Raw genomic sequence first — 27,487 nt, forward strand, 5'->3', positions numbered from 1 at the left:
ACAGGAACAGCCACTTCACTAGAAGCAGAAGCACATTGCAGTTGGCCAGTTGAGGAGAAAGGTTTTTAGTTTTTTGTATCTCTCTGGTATCTGAGGGATCCACACCGAGAGAGAGAGAGAGAGAGAAACGTTAATAATACTGGACATTGTTTTTATTCAGACTGTCACAATGTCCAGAGTTACCAACCTGAAGCTGCGGCAGGAGAGGGTGAGGGAGATCAACCTGCGGGTGAGTTGGCATTCTGTTCATCGTTGAGTGTAACGTCATCATCAGGTATCTGACTGACTTCAGGTTCTGCAACCACACAGTGTTTTAACAGATTACTACTGAGTGGTACTACGTTGATTTGGTTCTTTTCCTGTCTCTGTTTCTGTCACTTCCTCTCTTCTGTTTTTGCACTCTCGGTTATAAAACATTTCCTCAATGTGACACAAGGCCTGCTCTCTGTTACGACAGGAGTGAGCGCAGGCCTCTGTCAGGCCACGGGCCCTGAGATGGATCTGCATCGCTTACGCATCGTTTCTAGAGATCTAGATCTACAGGATAAGCCTGGATGTATCTGTGAATGTAGGAGGTGGTGTTTTATCCATGTTTGCTTGTACACAGTGTGCTCGCTCACTGGATATTTGACTATAGCAACTGTTGCCATAGAAATGGCAGTGTGTGTGTGTGTGTGTGTGTGTGTGTGCGTGTGTGTGTGTGTGTGTGTGTGTGTGTGTGTGTGTGTGGTGTTACTGCTTTCCTTGAGAAAGGCCTCAGAAATGTGTATATATAGATACAGTGCTAGATCTACTATGGTACCAGTATTAGAGACGCAGATGTGGAAGGTGTGCATAACGAGAGGGTCACACTCAAAACACGGTTGATCATGTGATCTGCTGGATTTATACTGAGGTCACGCAATTTACAGTTCTAGTTATAGCCAATCACTTTTTCATTTCTTCTGGAGTTGATTTTAATGAATCCTGTTTCATTGCTGATGTATTCAGACTTAAAGACTACAGTATAATGGTAATCTGAGGAAACGCTGCTGGAGTTGAACTGCAGCTGAAATGAATGCTCGACTATGATGTCATTTGTTCTCTGAGCTTGACAAATATAAGAAGACAAAACTGAACTGTTCCTACTAAGTCCTGGACTGCAGTCGAATAGTCCTGTTCTCTCAGGAAGGTTCCTAACGGACTGAAATGACCCTCTCAGTCTCTCAGTAGCAGCCCTGATGAGAGCTGTTAGAATCCTCTTAATGCTGAGGAAAGGAGCTTCAATGCTTCCTTTACTATCTCCTTTAGGACACACTGGAGCATCCTTTACCAGAGGAAAGGAGCTTCAATGCTTCCTTTATTATCTCCTTTAGGACACACTGGAGCATCCTTTACCAGAGGAAAGGAGCTTCAATGCTTCCTTTACTATCTCCTTTAGCAGAGGACACACTGGAGCATCCTTTAACAGAGGAAAGGAGCCTCAATGCTTCCTTTACTATCTCCTTTAGCAGAGGATACACTGGAGCATCCTTTACCAAAGGAAAGGAGCTTCAATGCTTCCTTTATTATCTCCTTTAGGATACACTGGAGCATCCTTTACCAAAGGAAAGGAGCTTCAATGCTTCCTTTATTATCTCCTTTAGGATACACTGGAGCATCCTTTACCAAAGGAAAGGAGCCTCAATGCTTCCTTTATCATCTCCTTTAGCAGAGGACACACTGGAGCATCCTTTACCAAAGGAAAGGAGCTTCAATGCTTCCTTTATTATCTCCTTTAGCAGAGGACACACTGGAGCATCCTTTACCAAAGGAAAGGAGCCTCAATGCTTCCTTTATTATCTCCTTTAGCAGAGGACACACTGGAGCATCCTTTACCAGAGGAAAGGAGCTTCAATGCTTCCTTTATTATCTCCTTTAGCAGAGGATACACTGGAGCATCCTTTACCAAAGGAAAGGAGCTTCAATGCTTCCTTTATTATCTCCTTTAGGATACACTGGAGCATCCTTTACCAAAGGAAAGGAGCTTCAATGCTTCCTTTATTATCTCCTTTAGCAGAGGATACACTGGAGCATCCTTTACCAAAGGAAAGGAGCTTCAATGCTTCCTTTATTATCTCCTTTAGGACACACTGGAGCATCCTTTACCAAAGGAAAGGAGCTTCAATGCTTCCTTTATCATCTCCTTTAGGACACACTGGAGCATCCTTTACCAAAGGAAAGGAGCTTCAATGTTTCCTTTATTATCTCCTTTAGCAGAGGATACACTGGAGCATCCTTTACCAAAGGAAAGGAGCCTCAATGCTTCCTTTATTATCTCCTTTAGCAGAGGACACACTGGAGCATCCTTTACCAAAGGAAAGGAGCTTCAATGCTTCCTTTACTATCTCCTTTAGCAGAGGATACACTGGAGCATCCTTTACCAAAGGAAAGGAGCTTCAATGCTTCCTTTATCGTCTCCTTTAGGACACACTGGAGCATCCTTTACCAAAGGAAAGGAGCCTCAATGCTTCCTTTATCGTCTCCTTTAGGACATACTGGAGCATCCTTTACCAAAGGAAAGGAGCCTCAATGCTTCCTTTATCGTCTCCTTTAGGACACACTGGAGCATCCTTTACCAAAGGAAAGGAGCTTCAATGCTTCCTTTATTATCTCCTTTAGCAGAGGATACACTGCAGCATCCTTTACCAAAGGAAAGGAGCTTCAATGCTTCCTTTATTATCTCCTTTAGCAGAGGATACACTGGAGCATCCTTTACCAAAGGAAAGGAGCCTCAATGCTTCCTTTATTATCTCCTTTAGCAGAGGATACACTGAAGCATCCTTTACCAAAGGAAAGGAGCTTCAATGCTTCCTTTATCGTCTCCTTTAGGACACACTGGAGCATCCTTTACCAAAGGAAAGGAGCCTCAATGCTTCCTTTATCGTCTCCTTTAGGACACACTGGAGCATCCTTTACCAAAGGAAAGGAGCCTCAATGCTTCCTTTATCGTCTCCTTTAGGACACACTGGAGCATCCTTTACCAAAGGAAAGGAGCTTCAATGCTTCCTTTATTATCTCCTTTAGGACACACTGGAGCATCCTTTACCAAAGGAAAGGAGCTTCAATGCTTCCTTTATTATCTCCTTTAGGACATACTGGAGCATCCTTTACCAAAGGAAAGGAGCTTCAATGCTTCCTTTATCGTCTCCTTTAGGACACACTGGAGCATCCTTTACCAAAGGAAAGGAGCTTCAATGTTTCCTTTATTATCTCCTTTAGCAGAGGATACACTGGAGCATCCTTTACCAAAGGAAAGGAGCTTCAATGTTTCCTTTATTATCTCCTTTAGCAGAGGATACACTGGAGCATCCTTTACCAAAGGAAAGGAGCTTCAATGTTTCCTTTATTATCTCCTTTAGGATACACTGGAGCATCCTTTACCAAAGGAAAGGAGCTTCAATGCTTCCTTTATTATCTCCTTTAGGATACACTGGAGCATCCTTTACCAAAGGAAAGGAGCTTCAATGCTTCCTTTATTATCTCCTTTAGCAGAGGATACACTGGAGCATCCTTTACCAAAGGAAAGGAGCTTCAATGCTTCCTTTATTATCTCCTTTAGGACACACTGGAGCATCCTTTACCAAAGGAAAGGAGCTTCAATGCTTCCTTTATTATCTCCTTTAGCAGAGGACACACTGGAGCATCCTTTACCAAAGGAAAGGAGCTTCAATGCTTCCTTTACTATCTCCTTTAGCAGAGGATACACTGGAGCATCCTTTACCAAAGGAAAGGAGCCTCAATGCTTCCTTTATTATCTCCTTTAGCAGAGGACACACTGGAACATCCTTTACCAAAGGAAAGGAGCTTCAATGCTTCCTTTATTATCTCCTTTAGCAGAGGATACACTGGAGCATCCTTTACCAAAGGAAAGGAGCTTCAATGCTTCCTTTATTATCTCCTTTAGCAGAGGACACACTGGAACATCCTTTACCAAAGGAAAGGAGCTTCAATGCTTCCTTTATTATCTCCTTTAGCAGAGGACACACTGGAACATCCTTTACCAAAGGAAAGGAGCTTCAATGCTTCCTTTATTATCTCCTTTAGCAGAGGACACACTGGAGCATCCTTTACAAAGGAAAGGAGCTTCAATGCTTCCTTTACTATCTCCTTTAGCAGAGGATACACTGGAGCATCCTTTACCAAAGGAAAGGAGCTTCAATGCTTCCTTTATCGTCTCCTTTAGGACACACTGGAGCATCCTTTACCAAAGGAAAGGAGCCTCAATGCTTCCTTTATCGTCTCCTTTAGGACATACTGGAGCATCCTTTACCAAAGGAAAGGAGCCTCAATGCTTCCTTTATCGTCTCCTTTAGGACACACTGGAGCATCCTTTACCAAAGGAAAGGAGCTTCAATGCTTCCTTTATTATCTCCTTTAGCAGAGGATACACTGCAGCATCCTTTACCAAAGGAAAGGAGCTTCAATGCTTCCTTTATTATCTCCTTTAGCAGAGGATACACTGGAGCATCCTTTACCAAAGGAAAGGAGCTTCAATGCTTCCTTTATCGTCTCCTTTAGGACACACTGGAGCATCCTTTACCAAAGGAAAGGAGCCTCAATGCTTCCTTTATCGTCTCCTTTAGGACACACTGGAGCATCCTTTACCAAAGGAAAGGAGCCTCAATGCTTCCTTTATCGTCTCCTTTAGGACACACTGGAGCATCCTTTACCAAAGGAAAGGAGCTTCAATGCTTCCTTTATTATCTCCTTTAGGACACACTGGAGCATCCTTTACCAAAGGAAAGGAGCTTCAATGCTTCCTTTATTATCTCCTTTAGGACATACTGGAGCATCCTTTACCAAAGGAAAAGAGCCTCAATGCTTCCTTTATCGTCTCCTTTAGGACACACTGGAGCATCCTTTACCAAAGGAAAGGAGCTTCAATGTTTCCTTTATTATCTCCTTTAGCAGAGGATACACTGGAGCATCCTTTACCAAAGGAAAGGAGCTTCAATGTTTCCTTTATTATCTCCTTTAGCAGAGGATACACTGGAGCATCCTTTACCAAAGGAAAGGAGCTTCAATGTTTCCTTTATTATCTCCTTTAGGATACACTGGAGCATCCTTTACCAAAGGAAAGGAGCTTCAATGCTTCCTTTATTATCTCCTTTAGGACACACTGGAGCATCCTTTACCAAAGGAAAGGAGCTTCAATGCTTCCTTTATCTCTCCTTTAGCAGAGGACACACTGGAGCATCCTTTACCAAAGGAAAGGAGAGAATAACATCCCACAATGCCTTGCGGCCGCAGCATTTAAAGCGACGCACCATTCAGACGTTCATAATAACAAACGATATGCTGATCTTGCATATTATTTTCATATACTAATTGGGATTCATGTTTAATCTGAGTGGACGGTGACAACCATTTGGTTTCACTTTATTTTTAATTATTTATTTATTTCGAACATGTAACAAATACTTAGTAAAAAACAAAACAAGAATAACTAATACAATAAACAGTAAACAATCAATTAACAAATAATCAACATCAATAAATATCACATGTCAGTATCTGGTCCTACACCTTCTCCATAACTCCAATAATTAACTTAACATTCATCATATATTCCTGTTTTTTGGTAATGAAGTGATATTTTTCCCCGGTTGTCCTCGTTAGGTCAGATGATCTGTATTATGTGTTGATGTAAAGTGTTCCAGCAGCAGGAGGATCTGTGGTTTCTCTCTTTAACACACCGCCGGTGAAGCAGTCTGTCACTGAAGGAGATATTTAACGGGGGGAGCAGAGCCTTCTGTAGTCCGTCTTCAGAACATTGTAGTTTTACCACGGCAGACTGACGTCACTAACATCATGATGACGGAGCGAGAGTGGGAGTGAGACTGTGTTGACACGGGAGAGGCTTCAGTTGGTTGCAATATGCAACCTCACCTCTAGACACCGCCAGATCCTACACACTGATCCTTTAAGGTGGCTACAGGGAATTACAATGATGGATTCAGTGCCTGTCACACCGTGTGAGATGAGTCTTATCTATCTCATCCTGACCCTTACCACCAGAGCTTCACAGGGGGTCGCTTCCTTTTCACTTCTGTGAAGAAAACTAAATATATTTTTAAAGTTTCTATCTTTATTTATTTAGAAAAATAAATATCTTGCGAGGATAGGGGTACGTTGTAGATGTGAAGTTTAGTGTAAGCTAACTAGATAGCATGCATTAGTGCAGAAATATGTATTTAAAACAACAAAGAGCTAATGCAACCGTGGCCGAGCAAGAAGACAGGATTTACCAGGGCAGCTATATTCACCTGGGCTTTATGACTGTGTCATTTGCAGTGAGAAACTGGCAAATGAAAGTATAAAACTTTGCAAGCTGAAGTGACGCCCGTCTACTAAACACCCTGAGACAGACAGTAAACACAGGTTGTTTTTTTTCCTGTGATAACAGGAACTCGTGATGGCCGTCAGGCTCCAGAGCGTTCACTGGAAGTGACCATAAGCCGTCAGCTGTTGCGTCGTTTGATTGCTCTCTCCTCATTGCACAAGTCAAAAAAGCCACAACATCCTCCAACCAGACAGGCTTGCAATGAAATGGCAGAAATAATGTGGCTGGCAAATTTCAGACTGTACCGCTATCCAACCACACAGTGAAAGACAGAACGGCTCTTTCTCCCTCCAGATCAGAGGTCGACTACCTTTTCTCCTCTGAGAGCTAATTTAACAAAATGAAAGTGGCTGAGAGCTACACAGGTTGTCCATCTTCAACAGCAGACATCATTTCTGTCTTACTTGCATGGTCCTTTAATAACATTGCAGCCACCGCTGTCATCGCTTCTATTACAATGCCGCCATCAGTGAAGGGCTTTGTGCTTCCTTGAGCGCCACTTTAAACGAAGCCTCTGCTGCAGCGTTGGCCTTCTTCTTCCTCAGTTTGGTGAACAGAGACTGTCGTCTTTTAAGCGTTGCTTTCAGCTCCTTTACCTTCTCCGTTGGTAGACCGCTACCAGACAGAAAGTCCCGTGAAAAGTTGCCGTGGACTTTGATGAAGTGGCGCTCGACGTTACATCTTCTACTGACTGACATGCTTGTACCGCATGTGAGACACACACATCTGTCATCACACACATCTGTCCTCACCCATTCCTCATTACAATAGTATATTTCTTGCTTTTTATTGGCCTGGCTATTTCCTGCGGTCGTTGTCAGATCTGGTGTTCGCTCGCTGGTCTGCTGACGTCTCCTGATGTTACTGCGTCGCTGATGTCACAAAATCTGAAAGCAGCTCAACTTGTTTAGTTGTCGACTGATCGGAAAATAATCCTTTATTGTCAGAAGGGGGTGGGATGTGTGAATTTGATTGGATAGACATTTAAACTGGTTTACAATGTGACTTTGTGTTATCAAATGTATGTCCATATTCTTGTAACCTTTAGTGAGCCACTCAGACACAGGTAGAGCTACCGGTAGCTCCTGAGCTACTTCCCGTGACCCGTGATCTAGAGTCCCTTTGAGGCTCAGTGAAAGCTCAGTGAATTCTCTTCACAATTATACAGGAAGTCTTTTTACACATTTGGTCTCCGTTTCTTTTCCAGAATAAAGAGAGAGAGCGCATGAGGGAACGTGAGAAGGTGGCGAGGGAGAGGGAGGCACGTTACAGCAACGGTCACCTCTTCACCTCGTTGACGGTGTCAGGAACTACACTCTGTACGGCATGCAACAAGAGCATCACGGCCAAGGAGGCGCTCAGCTGCCCCAGTAAGTCACATAGGTACTGCCCTTCTGCAGAGGAGGGTACAACTAAAACAAAGAAAGTACTGAAAGTTCAGTCACTCCTTACTTCAGTAAGAGTAGGAAGGGTTTGCTATGTGAAAGGGTTTTGTAGCTTCTTTGATTGGTGCACTTGACTCTTCGGGATAGTTAGCTGCTGCAGTGTAAAACAGACGATAGAGAAGATGTTTGTGTTCTTTACGTCTTATGTCTTTATTTTTTCCAGCGTGCAACGTCACCATCCACAACCGCTGTCGAGACACTTTGCCAAACTGTGCCAAAATGAAACAGCGGGTAAGAACACAGGCTACACCACACATCATCATCACGACTCTCATTATTGATAAGAGTTTCTTCTTTCATCTATTATTCATACACATGTATTTAGAGAGTCATGACATTGTTCTCCTTTGCACCGTGCCGTTTTGGGCTGTCTGATCAATCGTGAGAGAAACATGGTCAAATCTTTGTAGCTGGTCCTCGATTGTCCCATGAGACACGTCCACTGAAGGTCCATTTGGAGCAAAATCCTGACAGAGTCACAAATTCTCACAATGTGACTGCTGCTCTGACCCACATCTACAAACTAACCAATCAGAACAGGACATGCCATGAAGTGGCATTGCTGGCACAACATTTCCTAAGCGTTTCAGTATTTCATAAACACACAAACCAAAACGATGGAGGTGAAGAGTCTTTGTGGGACTCTGGTAAAGAAGAAAACCTTCCAGAGCTGCAGCTTCAAAACATAAAAGCGACATAAATGCTCTCATATACATTTTACTATTTATATGATACCACTAAGACTCACCACGCATTCATCACAACAATCGGATAGCCTCAAATTGATATCCTGCAGTCGGACACAGATTGTGACCAAGTGTAAATATAGTGGGTCTTAATATAGTCTTAATGTTCTGGCTGATCGGAATCCTCACAAGAATTCCCGAATTCGGATCATGATCCGGATTACCACCAAAATCTAATGGATTGTTCATTGTGCTACACCCCCCCCCCCCCAAAAGATTTCATTCATATCCATCGTGGGCTTTTGGAGTAATCCTGCTAACAGACAGACAAACCAACAAACCAACGGCGGTGAAAATATAACCTCCTTCCTCGGCCCTTGGCCTCGACGGAGGGAATTAATGATGAATTAATGAATTTTATAATCACTTCTACCTCGAGTCCTCAGCTGCCACTTCAGACATTATGAACTTCATGGATACAGTAGATCTGCTTGTTGCAACACTCCGAGTCTCCATTCACAACCAAAGAAATGAAAGCTATAGTACATAAGGCCCCTGGTTCAGACTGAGAGTTTAGTTTTCAAACTAAAACGGCGTCAGCAGCGTTCTCAAACATCTCCGTTTTAGGGATTTTAAAATGCCAGAGTAGTGTGGACGCTATGCTATGCTATGCTATGCTATTATACTGATTTGTGTCCTTTATGAACACAGCAACAGAAGATGGCCTTAATGCGGAACAACTCATCCTTACAGAACGTCACACTGCGACCAAAGAGTGAGAACTTTCCTTCCATATATTCCGTCTCCTTCTCCGACCTCATCTAGTTTCCTCCTCTTTCTGTTCCTACCTCTCTGCTTGTTATTCTCATGTTGTTCTCTTCTCCGTTATCAGACTCCTCTTTCCCTCCTACTCCTGTTTGCTTTATCTTCATCCTAAACCTGCTGTTCCTCTTCCTCCTCTCCTCTCTTTCCCTCGTCTCTCCCTCATGTTGTTCTACCTGTAACTCTTCTTTATTCCACAGATCCAGGAATGCGCGAGCGTCCGAGTTCAGCGATCTATCCTTCCGAGAGCTTCCGTCAGACCCTGCTGGGATCCCGCCGTGGTCGCTCCGGCCTGTCCCTGTCCAAGAGTGTCTCCACCAACAACATAGCAGGGTGAGCCTCACTCTCATTGGTCAGCAGCTACAATACACAATGTAGGGCACATTTCATAACCCTACTTCAGGCACAGGCAGGCAGATACCCGGGGTATGGTCTAGCCTCGTCTTCACTTGCCATATAGTGACTCTCTCTCCGGATCAGAGGCGACATTCTGTCTCCTATACTTTCTGCAAACTGCAGTATCAAACACACCACCAGAGGGGGTCCAAACACCGATCATAAACTAATGACTTACTCCTTCCTCGACACAAAACCTTTAAACCTGAATTTCATTCAGATCTATAAAGTATTTTAAAACCCTGTTAACATCCAGGTTGTTGAAGTGCGTACATTCCCCCTCTCCATCAAGACGGTCTCAAATGAAACCGACATGGTCAAAGGAGCTGAAATCATCATCAGGCCTCCTACCTTGTAATCTGTGCTGCATACAGTATGCTGATGTGGAGCAGGAGTACTAACAGACGGCCTCTGCCTGTTTGCATCTGTCCCACCACCTACCTGTGTGTGTGTGTGTGTGTGTGTGTGTGTGTGTTGTAGGATCCTGAATGACGACTGTCCTCTGGGGCTGCGGAGGATCCTCTCCCAGTCCACAGACTCCCTCAACTTCAGGAACAGAGCGATGTCAGTGGAGTCTCTCAATGATGACGGTATGAGAACATTTAAACTATACATCGTAGTAAAATGGCGAGGAAGTCTGGAGACACTGGAAGAGATAGGGGGATAGCAGTTTACACAACAGAAGTGCACGCCATCCAATCGTTGAAAAATGCAATTCTTGCAGAAATCTCCAAATGTCAAAGGTTTTTGTCACCAAGTCACAGCATGTCTTTGTCTGTGGTGTTCCTCAAGGTCTTGGTGTCTTAATGTGGTATTTTAGAGGGATTATTGATCATTTTTATCGATTCACAAGTGGAAAAAACGGCTAAATTTAGCACCAAATCTGTGTAACAAATGGTATCATCCAAAAATTGCTGCAACAACTTATGACCTGCTATCTCCCCCTAAACACCCCCTGTGCCCCCCATAAAAAGGACAAAAACAGGTCTATTGTGGGTCTCAGAGGGTTAAAAAGGAAAAGATCAAGTTGTCTTTTCACTTTTTTGTCTTATTTAGGAGACATCTACTACTCTTCAGTGTTGGAGGAGACGGAGCTCGAGGGCCAGGACTTTAAAGCTGACTCGTGGAGCATGGCTGTGGACAGCGGTTACCTGCAGACGCACCGCAAAAACATCATCAAGAGGCAGGATGTCATCTATGGTGACAGCAGTAGTTGATTGACCTTTCATCTTCTCCATAGTACAGACAGTTGATGTGTTGCTGAATATATAGTACCTAAATTAAAATACTATTTATTGTAGCTATATAATACAATTTTAATTGAAAAGAATGTCAGAAGTACAATTTATCTCTCTGTGTGTGTGTGTGTGTCTGTGTGTGTGTGTGTGATGTGGGTATGTGTGCGTGTGTGATGTGGGTATGTGTGTGTGTGTGTGTGTTTGTGTGATGTGGGTATGTGTGTGTGTGTGTGTGTGTGTTTATGTGTGATGTGGGTATGTGTGTCTCTGTGTGTCTCTGTGTGTTTATGTGTGATGTGGGTATGTGTCCTCCTCAGAGCTCATCCAGACGGAGCTACACCACATGCGAACGCTGCACATCATGGAGAGGGTGTTCCGCCAGCAGATGCTGGAGGAGCTTCAGCTGGACGTGTGCACGGTGCACGCCATGTTCCCCTGCCTGGACCAGTTGACCAGGATACATTCACATTTCCTGGCTCAGCTTCTGCTGCGGCGCGCATGCAGCTTGCAGGAAGGATCCAGCCGCAACTTCACCATTCACCAGCTGGGGGACATCCTACTGGAGCAGGTCACTGCCGTGCATTCTCACATAGTACACAGCAACAGACCGACTGATTCAGACTGGCACAGGGACACACAACTGGAACTAACATGTAACTCTATTTGGTAATCACGTGTGTAACATAATAACTGCACTCTAAAAAAAGATCTGTTGAAAAGCAGATAATGTCCTGGCAGAACATCACCAGGACATTATACTCCTGAAGGAGGTCAGTGAGGTAGGTGGGACGAGGTTGTGGAGGGCTTCGTAGGTGAGCAGAAGGTTTTTGAAGTCAGTCCGGTGTTGAACAGGGAGCCAGTGTAGTTGGATGAGGATGGGGGGGTGATGTGGTCGGAGGATCTGGTGCGGGTGATGATCCGGGCGGCAGAGTTCTGAATGATCTGAAGTCTGTTGAGCAGTTTGGTGGGAAGGCCAGCGAGGACAGCGTTGCAGTAATCGATGGACCAAGATGTCTGTGCTGGGATGACACAGGGATGGGCGGAGTCTGGTGGAAGAAAGCAGTCCGGGTGACGTTTTGTTATGTGGGGTGCAAAGGAGAGGGGGCTGTCTAGGGTGACCCCAAGGCTCTTGACGTGGGTGGAGAATGGAACAGAGAAGCCATCGATGAAGAGGTTTGGGCGTTGGTGTTTTGTGCTTTGGAGAGGTTGTTTTTGGAGCAGATGAGCAGGGCCTGTATTGGTCTTTAAAAAGTTCCTGCTCATCCAGCTCCTGATGTTTTGTAGGCCGTTGGCGAGGGAGGTGGGCGGCAGGGCAGCGGTGGGTTCTGTTGAAATGTAGACCTGTGTGTCGTCAGCATAGCAGTGAAAGTAGACATCGTGATGACGGAGCATAGTGCCAAGGGGAAGGAGGTAGATGATGAATAGCAGTGGACCCAATCTTGACCCATCAATAACAGTTTTGTACATAATGTAATAAGTTATTGCATTATTAGAACATTATTACATTATAAACTTAGCAAAAAAAAAGAAGTGGAATAACGTGATAAATTCAGCACATAATGTAATCATTTTAATAAAAAGAGTACTCTGCTTGTCTTCTTAAAGCAGAGGGACCCTTCTAGTTTTACATGACACAAGTGGAGTAGATCATTTAAAGCAACTGGACTTTGTCTGTCTGGTCAAGAGGACATTTTCATCAACTAGAAGGGTTCCTGTGCTTTAAGAAGACAAGAAGAGTACTCTTTTTATTAAAATGATTACATTATGAGCAGTTATTATGTTAAGTGCAGTAATTACGCTATGAGTTGCTACAACGTGAAGTAGTTTTGTGTAATGCTATGGTTTAGCAGAAGTGTATAACTACTATATAGTATATATATATATATATATATATATATATAGATACCAAGTCTGAACAGTGACTTTCCTTTACACTCACGTTCACGCACAACCAAAACAACTTGTGCATGTGTTCTTCCACCAGTTCTCAGGTCAGTGTGCAGATGACATGCGGAAGACCTACGCTGAGTTCTGCAGCCGCCACCTGAAGGCTGTCAAACTGTACAAGGAGCTGATGGCCAGAGACAAGAAGTTCCAGTGCTTCATCCGGGTGAGACGGTGCTCATTTACCCGTCTGTTACTACACTGTGGTCTTTACTCTTATCCTCAAAGTTGTGTCTTTCAAACTAAATGAAAAAGAGACGTCAGCCTGGATATGTATATGTCAGTGTGTGTGTCTCTGTCTGTCTCCGGGCAGCGGGTGAGTCGTGGACCTTTGCTACGTCGCCATGGCATTCAGGAGTGCATCTTGTTGGTGACTCAGCGGATCTCCAAGTATCCCGTCCTTGTTCAGCGCATTCTGGACAATACCACCACCGGTGAGTCATCCCGGTCCCCGTGCACAGAACACGTTACGACATTCACAGGACATTCAGTATATCCACCAACTTGCATCAACAGCTTTTGGAAGCGGGACTCATGAAGTATCTCGGCACGTTTCACCATCCGGACGACAGTTCTATTTTCCTACATGGCATTTCTCTCCTGCAACGCTGTGAACTTTTATCCTCTTGTGAGGATAATGATCAATCTCTAGACCTTTATATTCTACTTCCACACCCAAAGCTTGTGTCCATAGTGCTGATGCACCGATATCAGGGCTCAGCAACCTTTACTATCAAAAGAGACATTTTAGGCAAAATAAATCTGTCTGGAGCTGTAAAACATGTGATCATTGTGATGAAGGTAACACAGTTTATAGTCTAAGTATATAGTATATCAGTCTAATGCAGTGAGGGCCAAAGAGACAATGTACTACGGAGTATTGGGGCCACATTGAGGGAAAACACATCTGAGATTTACACAATAAAGTCAGAATATTACGAGAAAAAAAAAAAATAAAACGTCAAATTACTTCTTTATAATATTATGACTTTATTCTCTAAATCTCAGATTTATTTTTTTCCTCAATGTGGCCCTAATACTCCGTCGTACCGTCGTAACATAGACCTACAACAATGATAAATAAAAATGAAAATGTAAACAAAGAACAGTTATTCATTTCCATTTTAATAACTCCACCTGGAGAGGAGCTGAAGAGACGCAGGTTGCTGACCGCTGATCTATATTAATGAAACTTAACTGCAGTAACAGTTTTGTTTGGTGACTCTTCATATTTGAGAAACTGTCACCAACCATCTGATTCTAAAAGCAATAGTAAAGGGGAGATCTTTTCGTTTGTCTGTGAGCAGTTTAATGACTGATGGTAATGGTGGCTGAATAATAATCTGTCTACATTGTGCTGCTGCCTGAGGATCTTTTACTTCCACAATAATGCTGGTTGTTTATTTCTCTTCCAGATGATGAAGACGAAGCCTCTTCTCTGGCCCAGGCTCTCTACATGGTCAGAGAACTTCTAAGTTCAATAGACCAACAGGTACCAAATCACTTTCTGAATACCATACTGGCCAGAAAACAAAGCAATTTATGGCTATTAGCATTTTCTGAGGACAGAAAACACAACAAACTCTGTTGTATTTCACTTCTCCACCTTTGTCCTCTGGCAACACATCACCTCGCGAGTTTCAGAATGAGACTTCTTCTTGAGGGAGACTCTTTCCATAATGTCAGGAAAATGTTTCTCTGCAGGGTCCTTTCCATAACGTGGTCTTATAATAACAATCAGAACCTGTTGTGGCACTTTTAGTGGACGTAAACGACGGTGCCAGCTTGCCCCAATAGCACCATATTGGTACAGTGGTTCTGAACTTCTTGGAAGATACTGGAATTACTGGTTTATGTTTAATTGAGCTACAGTTTATTTGCAGTGTCTCGTACTATATTCAATTGAAATTGAATCTGATTAGTTAAGTTCATTCATGTTCTTTAACGCTCTCTTTTCTGTACTCCAAATGGAAGATAACGTTTTTTGTGGTTGGCAGATGGAGGACATGGAGAACACACAGCGTCTGCAAGAGATCCAGGCCAAGCTGGACCCGCGGGCCGAGACCAAAGTAAGGGACGGGGGACTTTTCAAGCCCGGAGAGTTGTTCCGCCGGAGACTTGTCCATGAAGGGACCCTTTTCTGGAAAACCCCAGGGTCCCGACTCAAAGGTACACCACACTGTGAGAACATGAGTCTGTGTGTAAAGGAAGTAAACTTACAGGTATATAGCACTTCACAGTATGATGTCTTGTGGCCGTAGTTTGAGGATGGCTTCAGGTTTACATGTGTTCATATTTGTGCTTGATGGAAAGATAATCAACCTGAATGTGTTTTGTGTGTGTGTAGATACACGGGTCCTACTGATGTCAGACATCCTGGTGTTTCTACAGGAGAAAGACCAGAGATACATATTTCCATGCCTGGTAAGTAAATGCACTCAAAATGAATTGACCAATGGATCATTTGTTGCGCAGATGGCTGGAAAGACAACTGCTCATACTGTTGTTCTCTCACCTTTCCTCTGTCTCTCCTCTCCTGTGTGTGATCCAGGATAAACCTCCAGTCCTATCCCTTCAGAACCTGATAGTGAGGGATATAGCTAACCAGGAGCGAGGCATGTTCCTCATCAGCGACTCCTGTCCTCCTGAGATGTACGAGTTCCACGCTGCCTCCAAGGACAACAAGAACGTCTGGATACGCCACATCCAGCGCGCTGTTAGCAAGTGGGCAAATGCACCGACACATACACGTACAATCTTTCTTTCTGCACGACATTGGTTGCAAACTGAAAATGATTTATTCATGTTGAACTCAAAGATCTTTCATAATGTTCAGTATTCAAATACTATCTGTTTAAATAACTATAAAGCTTTGACATGTTTTCTTTATCAATTCTACATGATCATTTCTATAATCTGATTTCTGATGAAAGTATTTTGGACATCATTATACCTTTAGAGCTTTTTTTCCTATCTTTATTCAAGAGCCTGGTCTTTCAATTTGAGAGCAGGACTTGCAATACTTTCCCTCAAAACCCTGTCCTCACACTCGAATAGCCCCTGGCGCACCGCTGCATGCGAGGCACAAATCTTGTCGGTTAACGGTTAATAATCGGTTAACGAGGGTCGGTTATCGGTTAAGAACATTTTTCAAAATGAACATCCCTATCTTGTACAGATTTCCTGCTCTCCAGCTTCTTTCTCCTCACACTCAGGCTGCTTCTGTGTGCTCGTGAAACGTCTGCTCTCAGATTTTTTTGTGCAAGCATACACTTTGAGCAGAAGCAGAACTAATCCGAGCACAAGCAGGGGCTACTTGAGTGTGAGGACAGGGTTTCTTTTAAGGGAAAGCATTACAAAATGTGAAATCAACAAGCCATGTTCTCAAATTGAAAGACCACGCTCTTGAACAAAGATAGGAAAAAAAGATCCATATACTGTATACCTGGTCTTTCCAGATCTTACAAGTACAACATTTTACTATGATTAACCAATCAGAATCGAGTATTCAACACAGCCATGTAATAAGCAAAGTTAACCCATTGTCCCCGCCAACTCTAACACCACACCATCGTACCACATATACACCCTGTATCCTCAGAACTCCCCCAAAACCCTGCTTGTTTTTGTTTAGTCTCAGCAATGTCCATATATGTTGAGTTAACATGTTGCAGCCATTATATGTTATGTTGTATACGCACCTACTTACCCATCTGTGTTATGTTATGTTTCATCAATTCAAAAAAGTGATTTTGTGTGTTCAGGTGCCCGTCAAGAGAGGAGTTCCCCCTCATAGAGACCGAACACAAGGCCCATCTTAGGAGACTAAAAGGTCAGCCGACAAACATTAATGACACAATCAAAGGAGCATTTATAGACTGTATGGCACGTCACTGTACGTTTCTCCAATGAGCACACAGTCACACTCTTCTTTATTTTAACCATGCACTTTTGAGTCGAAATGTAATTGACAATGCAGTTTCATTTTATAGGAATGCAATTTTTAGGAGACCAGGCTGACCATTGCAACAACATTTACTTTTCAGGGTACAGTACCAGGTGGTTCAGTGATGTAACAAAATATACAACATTGTAACCCGAGCTCTATAAGCACAGGCGGAGCTCTATAAGCACAGGCGGAGTCCTCTATTTCAAGAATTTCCTTCGGGATTAATAAAGTTCTATCTTATCTTATCTTATTGGACTCTATGGGTAATGCTCTCTTACAATCAAGAGCATGCATTCGCCCACTGAATTTTGCATAAACATAGCCGGCCAATAAGGACGTACTTATCCGATATGTACAGACCCCAAGGTATATAAGGCAGCGTCCACCGCTGTCAGACACTGTTCGATGGTCGGCTTACAGAACGTCTTGCGGGCAATGCATCGGTTTAGACCACGAAGATCCACAACAGGTCTGAATCCTCCCATCTTCCTGCGTCGTGAAGATCCACTCCGGTGATGAGGCCGGGGCACAATGGACGAGGTTCTTGAAGCGGTGACTCCATCCGTGGACGAGAGCAGTCTGTGGGCTAATCGGCGTTCGCTGAAGAGAAAAGGATGTCTGACAGCGGTGGACACTGCCTTATGTACTGTATATAATATATACGGGTCTGCATGTGTTTGGGTCGGTGAGACTTGGTTAAAATAGGCAGCATTTCTTGTCATTTGTTGTATTAGATTTGTGTTGGATGCACAACTGATTAATCCTCACACACCACCCACAGCTGACCTCCAGCAGAAGGACCGGGAGATGCTGGAGCTCCTGCAGGAGAGGGTGACTCTGTTCTGTGAGCTGGCAGAGGTGACGAGCGGTCAGGACGGCCTTCAACCTCCCATCACTCGTTACCTGTTCAGGGCAGAAACACCCCAAGCTCCTCGTGCAGAGAAACTCCTCCTGGATGCCACAGCGGAGGGTAACACACACACGTTTCATGTTAACTCAAAAGAATTGTTATTTGTTAGTCTTTGTTTGTTGGTATTATTTTCATCATCACAGAAGGGTGTTAGGTCTAATGATTATTCTGAGGTTATAGTTTTGTTAATTTCATAATCAAACGAGATATAAAGCTAAAAGAAAACTAATTCCTCTCTCTATTTCGTCTTACTTAAAGTAAACGGAAAAGATTGAATTAGTGAGTTATACAGGTGTGTGTGTGTGTGTGTGTGTGTGTGTGTGTGTGTTTCCACAGTTGACAGGTTGAGTGAGCTCCTTCTGGGTTCCAGCGTGGACATTCCTCTTCCATGTCATCACAACCACATGGAGGTGGTAGAAACCAGTGAGTAACTGAAGACTCCAATCGTTCATCATCATCAGTCATCATTCCTATCCAGCAACACAAAATCATAAAATCTATCAACAACCATTTAGAGAAAAATACAAGATGCATAAAAACAGACACAAATTCAGTGAGTCACACATACAGAACATTTCTTCTACACTCATAAAACTATCATTAGTTAATTAGTAATTATCGTGACACCTTTACACTCAGTTTGGAAAGCTATAAGATGTCACATGAATTAAGGTTTCACTCCAAAATGACGTATGATGTATTAAACCAGGGGTCAGCAACCCGCGTCTCTTCAGTTCCTCTCCCTGTGGAGTTTAAAACATGGAAATGAATAACTGCTTTTTTGTTTACATTTTCATTTTTATGTATCATTGTTGTAGGTCTATGATACGACGGTACGACGGAGTATTAGGGCCACATTGAGGGAAAATATACATCTGAGATTTAGAGAATAAAGTCATAATATTATAAAGTAGTAATTTTACGTGTTATTTTCTTTTATTCTCGTAAAGTTATGACTTTGTTGTGTAAATCTCAGATGTTGTTTCCCTCAGTGTGGTCCTAATACTCCGTAGTACATTGTCTCTTTGGCCCTCACTGCATTAGACTGATATACTATATACTGAGACTCTAAACTGTGTTACCTTCATCACAATGATCACATGGTTTGTGGCTCCAGACAGATTTTATTTTTTTGGACATGTTCATACAACTGAGGTCTTAACTATAATACTGACTATTGTAATTGTAAGTAGCTGAGGCAAAGAGAGGCATTCTCATGTGATTTCACATTTCAATGATCATCAAGTTCAAATGTAGGTTTAATGAAGATAGAAACCTGACTCCCCTCAGTCTACCTCTTTGTTTCTTTATACAATAGTTAGATATTCATTATAAGATCTGTTTTGTTTTCTAGGAGTAATACTAGTGACTGCTGTGCTTGTCTCTGCTCAGGTGATCAGGATCTGTTGGCCAATGGAGCCCATGATTTCTTTGCAGCAAAGGTGAGCTGAGTATCTTTACAGCCCTGACCAGAGGTTATTACTGCGTGCAGTCAAAGTCAAATGTGACTATTGTGGCATGGTGATCTGCTGGTTTGGTAGTTTAACCTCTTCAGCCCTACAGGGTGCTGGAAGGTGTGGTTCAACTAGACAGACATACCCAAAATAAATCAAGAAGAAGCTCCACAACTAGCAGGTCTATATGCATGATCTGGGATCTTGGATTAGACAGTAGATAACACCATTATAACAATGATGCCGTGCACAGAGACACTGAATTCATTCAACAACTCCTCGACTACAACTGAGCCAAAGCAGATAGAAATAACACAAAGCACATAGATTCTACAAAGGTTTTAGTCAGGATAGGACCAGGAGGACTCTCCATCTGGACCACTTTGATACTCAAAGTTTTACAAATGGATTTCTACCTCTTTAAAGGGAATCTGGCTCTAAAATACTCCTGATATCAACTAGAGGAGGCTATGGGCACACAATGGAGCCGTTGGCCATGACATTTACCCTGAGCATCATCACATTCTACCATTGTGCATCATCACATTCTACCATTGTGCATCATCACATTCTACCATTGTGCATCATCACATTCTACAATTGTGCATCATAACATTCTACCATTGTGCATCATCACATTCACCCTGTGCATCATAACATTCTACCATTGTGAATCATCACATTCTACCATTGTGCATCATCACATTCTACCATTGTGCATCATAACATTCTACCATTGTGCATCATCACATTCTACCATTGTGCATCATCACATTCACCCTGTGCATCATCACATTCTACCATTGTGCATCATAACATTCTACCATTGTGCGTCATCACATTCTACCATTGTGCATCATCACATTCTACCATTGTGCATCATCACATTCTACCATTGTGCATCATCACATTCTACCATCATGCATCATCACATTCTACCATTGTGCATCATCACATTCTACCATTGTGCATCATCACATTCTACCATTGTGCATCATCACATTCTACCATTGTGCATCATCACATTCTACCATCATGCATCATCACATTCTACCATCATGCATCATCACATTCTACCATTGTGCATCATCACATTCTACCATTGTGCATCATAACATTCTACCATTGTGCATCATCACATTCTACCATCATGCATCATCACATTCTACCATCATGCATCATCACATTCTACCATTGTGCATCATCACATTCTACCATTGTGCATCATAACATTCTACCATTGTGCACAGTATAACATCAATAAAAAACAACTAAACTGTACTGTATACATTTTGACTCCAAATGGAGTAGTTTTATTATAATAATGAAATATGATCAAGTAGATAATAACAAATAATATCAATAACAATGTAAATAAGATAACAAAAAAGAATCCACAGTCAAGTTTAAACCTTCAATATAAAAACTTAATAAAAAAATATTACAAAGTAAATACACAATTTCTTGTGTGTTGATTTTGTAACTAAAATATTGAAATCCTCATCAAACAAACATCGTTTAGACTTGTAGTGTTGTTTTAGTCGCGTTAAAGACTCGACTTCTAGAAACAATTCGGAAAAAAGAGCACCAGAGTATTTTATGAAGTTTTTGCAGGCAGTGTTTTAACACACAGCTCAGCTGAACCAGGTACAAAGAGGTCCTCTATCCTATCTACTCCTCTACACTTGATGCTCCATCTGCTGAATGCTACTGTGCTCCCTGATTCAGGATGTGGGTCTGCATGTCTGAGTAGGCCACTTGCTGAGCCACATGCATTGTTTACAGATTTTGTACTTTGCTTTCTTCATGCTAATCTAAAAACTACTTTACCATACAGTTGCATGACTGGATTACCCAGCCCTAACCCTGACCCTGACCCTGACCCTGACCCTGACCCTGACCCTGACCCTGACCCTGACCCTGACCCTGACCCTGACCCTGACCCTAACCCTAACCCTGACCCTAACCTGGAAACCTAGACCCTAATTTCTTTTCCTCCGACTATCCACGTCATTACGAAAATGATGGTGCTGCTTTTAACGGGTATGAAAGGAGCAAATATCACTAGTTACCAGCTCTTAACACATACCCAACTATGGTGCACCAAAACGGGTTCTTCCTAACCTCACTGTCTAACGGCACCCCAAATCCATCCATCAATTACATTTCTAAATCCACTAATCCAGTAGAGAGTTGGGGGGCTGAAACCTACAGTATACCCGATCACATGAACCAGACATCCATTCACAGTCTCAGTTCATCTGAGATGAGCTATTAAAAGATAATTATTGTATTATGTTCAAATATGACATCATTGAGGTGAAACTCTCCTCTGTTTGTTTGTTTACTTTCTGAAGGATTGCATGAGGAGTCAAGAGAAGCCGGTAAGGGGGTAAAAGTGTGTGTGTGTGTGTGTGTGTGTGTGTGTGTGTGTGTGTGTGTGTGTGTCTGTGTGGTGTGTGTGTGTGTGTGTGTGTGTGTGTGTGTCTGTGGTGTGTGTGTGTGTGTGTGTGTGTGTGTGTGTGTGTGTGTGTGTCTGTGTCTGTGGTGTGTGTGTGTGTGTGTGTGTGTCTGTGGTGTGTGTGTGTGTGTGTGTGTGTGTGTGTGTGTGTGTGTGTGTGTGTGTGTCTGTGGTGTGTGTGTGTGTGTGTGTGTGTGTGTGTGTGTGTGTGTGTCTGTGTGGTGTGTGTGTGTGTGTGTGTGTGTGTGTGTGTGTGTGTCTGTGGTGTGTGTGTGTGTGTGTGTGTGTGTGTGTGTGTGTCTGTGTCTGTGGTGTGTGTGTGTGTGTGTGTGTGTCTGTGGTGTGTGTGTGTGTGTGTGTGTGTGTGTGTGTGTGTGTCTGTGGTGTGTGTGTGTGTGTGTGTGTGTGTGTGTGTGTGTGTGTCTGTGGTGTGTGTGTGTGTGTGTGTGTGTGTGTGTGTGTGTGTGTGTGTGTGTGTGTGTGTCTGTGTCTGTGGTGTGTGTGTGTGTGTGTGTGTGTCTGTGGTGTGTGTGTGTGTGTGTGTGTGTGTGTGTGTGTGTGTCTGTGGTGTGTGTGTGTGTGTGTGTGTGTGTGTGTGTGTGTGTGTGTGCGCGCGTGTGACACACGTCAGTAACACGTATGCTTCTTGTGTTTGACAGAAGATCTACCAGAGGCTGGTGAATCTCAGTGTTTATCTCCATGCACTCCAGGTGAGGAGGTTTCTATACATGCCATTTCATTATAAATGTCATTTATATTTATTTTAGACAGAAAAGGGTTTAAGAAGTGTGCGTTTATTTGTAAACAATAATAATAATAATAATAATCCACAATTAACATTCATAACTCTACTCTACTCTACTCTTCTTAATTTATGAAGCCTTCACTACGTACTACACTGTCCTGCAGATATTTCAGAATAAAAGCCCTGTGTTAACAGATGAAGGATTCTGTCTACAGAAAAGATGATTGGATTTTTTTGTTCATGTTTGTGACATAGTGTACGGATATAGACAATGAAACTGTAGTAATGTTGCTGGTATGATGACAATGTACCGTCAAAAAATAATTATTACTGTCACTTTTGCCGTGAACGGCACGCAGAAAAAAGAAGGTGAGATCTTGAATCACTAGAAGAGACGCAGCCGAGCCGCGCTGCTCACGTGGGTGTTGTGGCCGCTCTGACCTGTTAACGTGGGCAGCGGAATAAAAAGCAATGTTACATGATGCACTGGTCATGCGGACAGTGTGATCCGGGCGTTAGACCGTCATCACTAATTATTAAACTGTTTTATCTCGACCACTGAGATTTGTGTAAACGTAGCCGGCCAATCAAGACCTGAGAGCGGGTTGTGTCTTTTACGACACCTGTTTCGAGTATCTCGGAGCAAGCCGCAGAGAGCGGTGTTCAGCGGCCACCAGGCCAGCAGCGGCGGGTTCACTACCGACGCTTTGATGAGACCGGGCCGTCAAAGTCTCCGCTCCGCCGCTGTCTCAGGTTATCTGTTCTGAGGCACCAGCTTTGTCTTCAGAGATTACGACGACAGTATTTCATCGTTGTCCAGTATGGTTCGCTGAAGCTCGCCGGGTCTTCCGCTGGTGACGATCGCTTGTTTAGACTTCAGCTGGACGCTGCCTTATATATTTGGTAGGCTACGTTTATGCAAATCTCAGGGGGCAAATGTGTGCATGTGACTGGAGGAGAGTAGGACCCGTAGAGTCCAATAGAGGGCGGAGTGTGAGTTAGAACAACCCTGAGTTCAGTCAGTAGATTGATTGTATGTGTGTATAATAGTCCAGACTTTCATGTAACTCTGCAACAGGCACACTTCTCTAAAAAATCTTTGAAACATGGATTCTCCATCACATCCTGCAGGGTGCCGTCATCAAACAAGACTCCATCTTGGAGCTGCTTCTGCAGCCGCAGGATACCGCGGTGCCGGCTGCAGAAGGAGTGTGGCGCCCTCTCTGGCGAGACGGTGGGAATCGGGATACCAACGCGGGGTCGACCATCGGGGAGCTGGCTCTTTTACAGAGACAACACAGCCTGCTGCAGGAGGAGCTGCTGAGGCTGCGGGACGCCGAGAGCCGGTTCAAGGACAGCGAGAGGGCCCGGGCCAAGCTGGAGAAGCATGTCCGACACATGAAGGTCTGCAGCGGGGCGTCAGAGCAGGCTCATCAAGTGAGTATTTCAATTTAAATGAGCATTTTTCCAAGGACTGATAAATAAATCAGTCATCAACAGGTTAACAGTACTCAGTACATCGGGCCCCATGTTCACTGGGTTTCTATGGACTCTTTCTCTCTGTTCTTGCTCTTGTAGTCTGCAGCATCTCTGCAGCCAGGAAGGGAGGTCTCACCTGGAGCTGACACCTTGTGGGCCAGCCTGGAACCTGCCTACCAATCAGACGGTCTCCAGGACGGCAGTGATTTGGAGGTAGACATGACGTCAGATGATGATGGAACGGCATCTGAAAGCTGCAAAGGTCAGATTAGAGACAGAACACACGATGACGGTGAATGTTACAATAATGCACTGATCATCCACAACATTCAAACCACACTGATATATAACATATATAATATATATATATACGTATATATATATTATATATATATATAGAACATTCAGACCACACTGATATATAACATATATAATATATATAGAACATTCAGACCACTGACAGGTGAAGTGTGGGTGTGAGTGACTTTGACGAGGGCCAGATAGTGCTGGCTAGACGACCGGGTCAGAGCATCTCCAGAACTGCAGCTCTTGTGGGATGTTCCCGGTCTGCAGTGGTCAGGACCTACCAGAAGTGGTCCAAGGAAGGAGAACCGGTGAACCGGCGACAGGGTCAGACCCGAGGCTCATTGATGCACGTGGGGAGTGAAGGCTGGCCCGTGTTGTCTGATCCAATAGAAGAGCTACTGGAGCTCAAACTGATGAAAGGGTTAATGCTGGTTCTGATAGAAAGGTGTCAGAACACACAGTGAGGAGCAGGTTGTTGGTCAGGGTGCCCGTGCTGACCCGTGTCCAACGCCAAAAGCACCTACAATGGACACGTGGAAATGTTTTCGTTAATAGCAAACAGCAAATTCAAAGAAGGAACAAACAAGAAAACAGGGAGGCTTATGAAATATGTGCTCATAACATAATATTAAATACTGGTAAAATGATTATGAATAAAGTCCTGCTGGTTCTCTCTGCAGTCTCACAACAACATGACGTCATATCATAGCAGAATGACGTGTCAGATTATAGACTCCTCTGAAATGTCATTTCCTTGTGGTTTTGGGGCAGGGGTCAGCAACCTTTACTATCTTTACTGTCAGGCTTTGGTTATTTTTAGGCAAAAAACAAAGTTTATAGTCTAAGTATATAGTATATCAGTCTAATGCAGTGAGGGCCAAAGAGACAATGTACTACGGAGTATTAGGGCCACATTGAGGGAAAACACATCTGAGATTTACACAATAAAGTCAGAATATTACAAGAATAAAGTCACAACTTTACGAGAAAAAAAATTAAATAACACGTAAAATGACTACTTTATAATATTATGACTTTATTCTCTAAATCTCAGATTTATTTTTTTCCCCCAGTGTGGCCCTAATACTCCGTCGTACCGTCGTACCATAGACCTACAACAATGATACATAAACATGAAAATGTAAACAAAGAAACAGTTATTTATTTCTATTTGTAAAAGTCCACAGGGAGCCACTGGAGAGGAGCTGAAGAGCTCCGGATCTGCAGGTTGCTGACCTCTGACCTCTGACCTCTGACCTCTGGTTCAGAGGAAAAGAAGGCTGAATTTTCTTTTTTTCTTTTTCAGATCTTCAGGATATTCCGGAGGAGTTCTGATCCTCGGCAGGTTTCACAGCGCTAACGAGCTTATAGTTGTAGTTGATTATGATATAAACTGATTGATCAATGCGCATGTCTATCTTTTCTGCAAGTCTTAATGTTGATTTAGCTGCTTTGCTGTTAGATGACTAGATGGCTTGTGATGGTGAGATTTATTTTTCCTTTATGTTTGATGATTTAATTCCATCACTTGACCAAAGGGTGTGGAACACTGATGGATTTTGCTTATATGGAACTGAAATATGAACATTAGGACTGATGAGGGTTGCTTCTGTTTTCAACATCTGCAATCATGTTTATTATGTTGTGCAAAAATAACTGAAATCAAATGAATGTAAATCAAGTAGTTGTCATTATTTCCCCCCAAAAATCAGGGAATTTATTATGATACAAAAAGGGGGTGTGTAAATTGCATTTTAAAAATAGGATTTGCACTTTTGTAGTTTAAATATTGGTGTCTTTTAATCACGTTTGACAGCATGAAGCATAACTCCTTTTGAAAAATCATAGAAACTAAAAAAGATGTTCCTTAAAAACAAGAGAAAAAAAACAAGTTTCTTTTCAGTTCCAACAGAACAATCAGCACTCCATACTGAAATACATAACAAGCACAATCTAAAGCCATCCAATACAATTGCCCTGCAATAAAATCCTACTTATTAATAATACATGTGGCTCGTTTTTGTAGTAAAACGAGTGAATTTAGAGTCGTTTTAAAAGTCGACCCCCACAACACCACAGTAAGAAATAGAAGGAAGTATAAGTGAGCAATAAATTATATGCAAGGCTTTATAATTTAATATATATCCCCAGATCTTTACAGGATTGCTACTGACTTTGACATTTTTCCTTTGATATAGTCAATATGTTGTTTCCATGTTAATTTATGATCAATCACAAAAAACTTTCTCAATTTCAACTTCACAGATCTTTAATTCAAAATCCACATTCATTCCTTTTCCATTTCCAAAAAACATACATTTAGTTTTCTTAATATTGAGCAACAATTTATTGCCAAGATATTGTTGTCATAGAAACACGCTTTAATGGCAGAAACAGACGCTGCACAGTCACAGAGAACTACGAAGCAACATATCTATATATATATAGCAACACTTAAAGCAGCTTTCATTTTCTGGTAAAGAACTAGTCGATCAGTAGTCTGGTAGGTTTTCGGTGTTTTGCATGTTTTTACAACCTAATCTCTCCCTTTTCTTACTACTGCAATAGAAATCAGCTTTATCGTGTTTTTATCCTTAATACTTTGTATTGTATGTCCGGACTGGCTGATTGTTGCCCGGTACTACCGAGAAGGTGGTGGCAAACTCACACTCTGTCTACCAAATGAATGTACAGGCTCATGTTATCCTCAGGATGGAGCTCTTCACTGGATTTCTAATGTAAATAGCTGGAAAGTGGTTTGAACACCACTTTGAGTTTTTGCAAATGTTTTTTTTGTGGCTGCAGAATGATTGTGAACTCTCTACAGGTATCCTCATATAATATACGAATGTTCCAACTCTACCTTTCTGCTAAATGTGTTTCAGGCTACAACGTCAGTGACATCTCTTTGCCTATAAAAAGGCTGGATTAGTGCAATGTTTGGATGATGAATATTGTTCAAAGCCAACATAGTAATGAGCTGTATAAGGTATAATATATATTCAGCAGATGCTGTGTTTGTCGGTGACAGTGTAAGGCCTAACATAAAACAAGGACTGTACCTACTCTTGCAGACCCTTTCTGTCATTCATGTGAATCATATAACTACATGAAACAAATAAAAACATGGAATACAAAAATGTATTTGTGTTGATGTAAAATTCAAAGCATGCATTTCCTAGTTGAGACTGAAGACAACGCCGTCATAAAGAACTGACTGATACATACAGTTATTATCTGGTAATACACATCACAGGGACATTTGGTGCCTTTAAATGGGTCCGTGTT

The 27,487-nt window shown here is 42.6% G+C and overlaps 2 protein-coding genes across 3 annotated transcripts in view; one reads left to right on the plus strand and one right to left on the minus strand.

The window, feature by feature from the left end:
* On the plus strand, positions 1 to 27,339 carry arhgef2a (Rho guanine nucleotide exchange factor (GEF) 2a). 2 transcript variants are annotated; one of them, XM_074612841.1, is made up of 23 exons: positions 1 to 229; positions 7,572 to 7,734; positions 7,973 to 8,040; positions 9,207 to 9,270; positions 9,518 to 9,650; positions 10,194 to 10,303; positions 10,770 to 10,913; positions 11,269 to 11,519; positions 12,936 to 13,061; positions 13,209 to 13,329; positions 14,311 to 14,387; positions 14,893 to 15,064; positions 15,243 to 15,319; positions 15,447 to 15,619; positions 16,660 to 16,727; positions 17,626 to 17,814; positions 18,091 to 18,177; positions 19,147 to 19,196; positions 21,566 to 21,592; positions 22,329 to 22,379; positions 23,546 to 23,851; positions 23,993 to 24,155; positions 25,506 to 27,339. In XM_074612841.1, exons 1-23 carry the CDS (start codon positions 170 to 172, stop codon positions 25,532 to 25,534), a joined length of 2,709 nt encoding a protein of 902 aa, XP_074468942.1. In that variant the 5' UTR covers positions 1 to 169; the 3' UTR covers positions 25,535 to 27,339. The 2 variants fall into 2 exon arrangements, with proteins under 2 accessions (XP_074468942.1, XP_074468943.1); XM_074612842.1 differs by lacking the exon at positions 21,566 to 21,592.
* LOC141754340 (homeobox protein MOX-2-like) overlaps positions 1 to 27,487 on the minus strand; it is a 258,572-nt gene that overhangs the window by 19,301 nt on the left and 211,784 nt on the right. The gene's annotated exons all lie outside the window — the stretch shown is intronic.

The sequence above is a fragment of the Sebastes fasciatus genome, chromosome 17 (genome assembly GCF_043250625.1).
Source record: "Sebastes fasciatus isolate fSebFas1 chromosome 17, fSebFas1.pri, whole genome shotgun sequence".
Classification (NCBI taxonomy): domain Eukaryota; kingdom Metazoa; phylum Chordata; class Actinopteri; order Perciformes; family Sebastidae; genus Sebastes; species Sebastes fasciatus.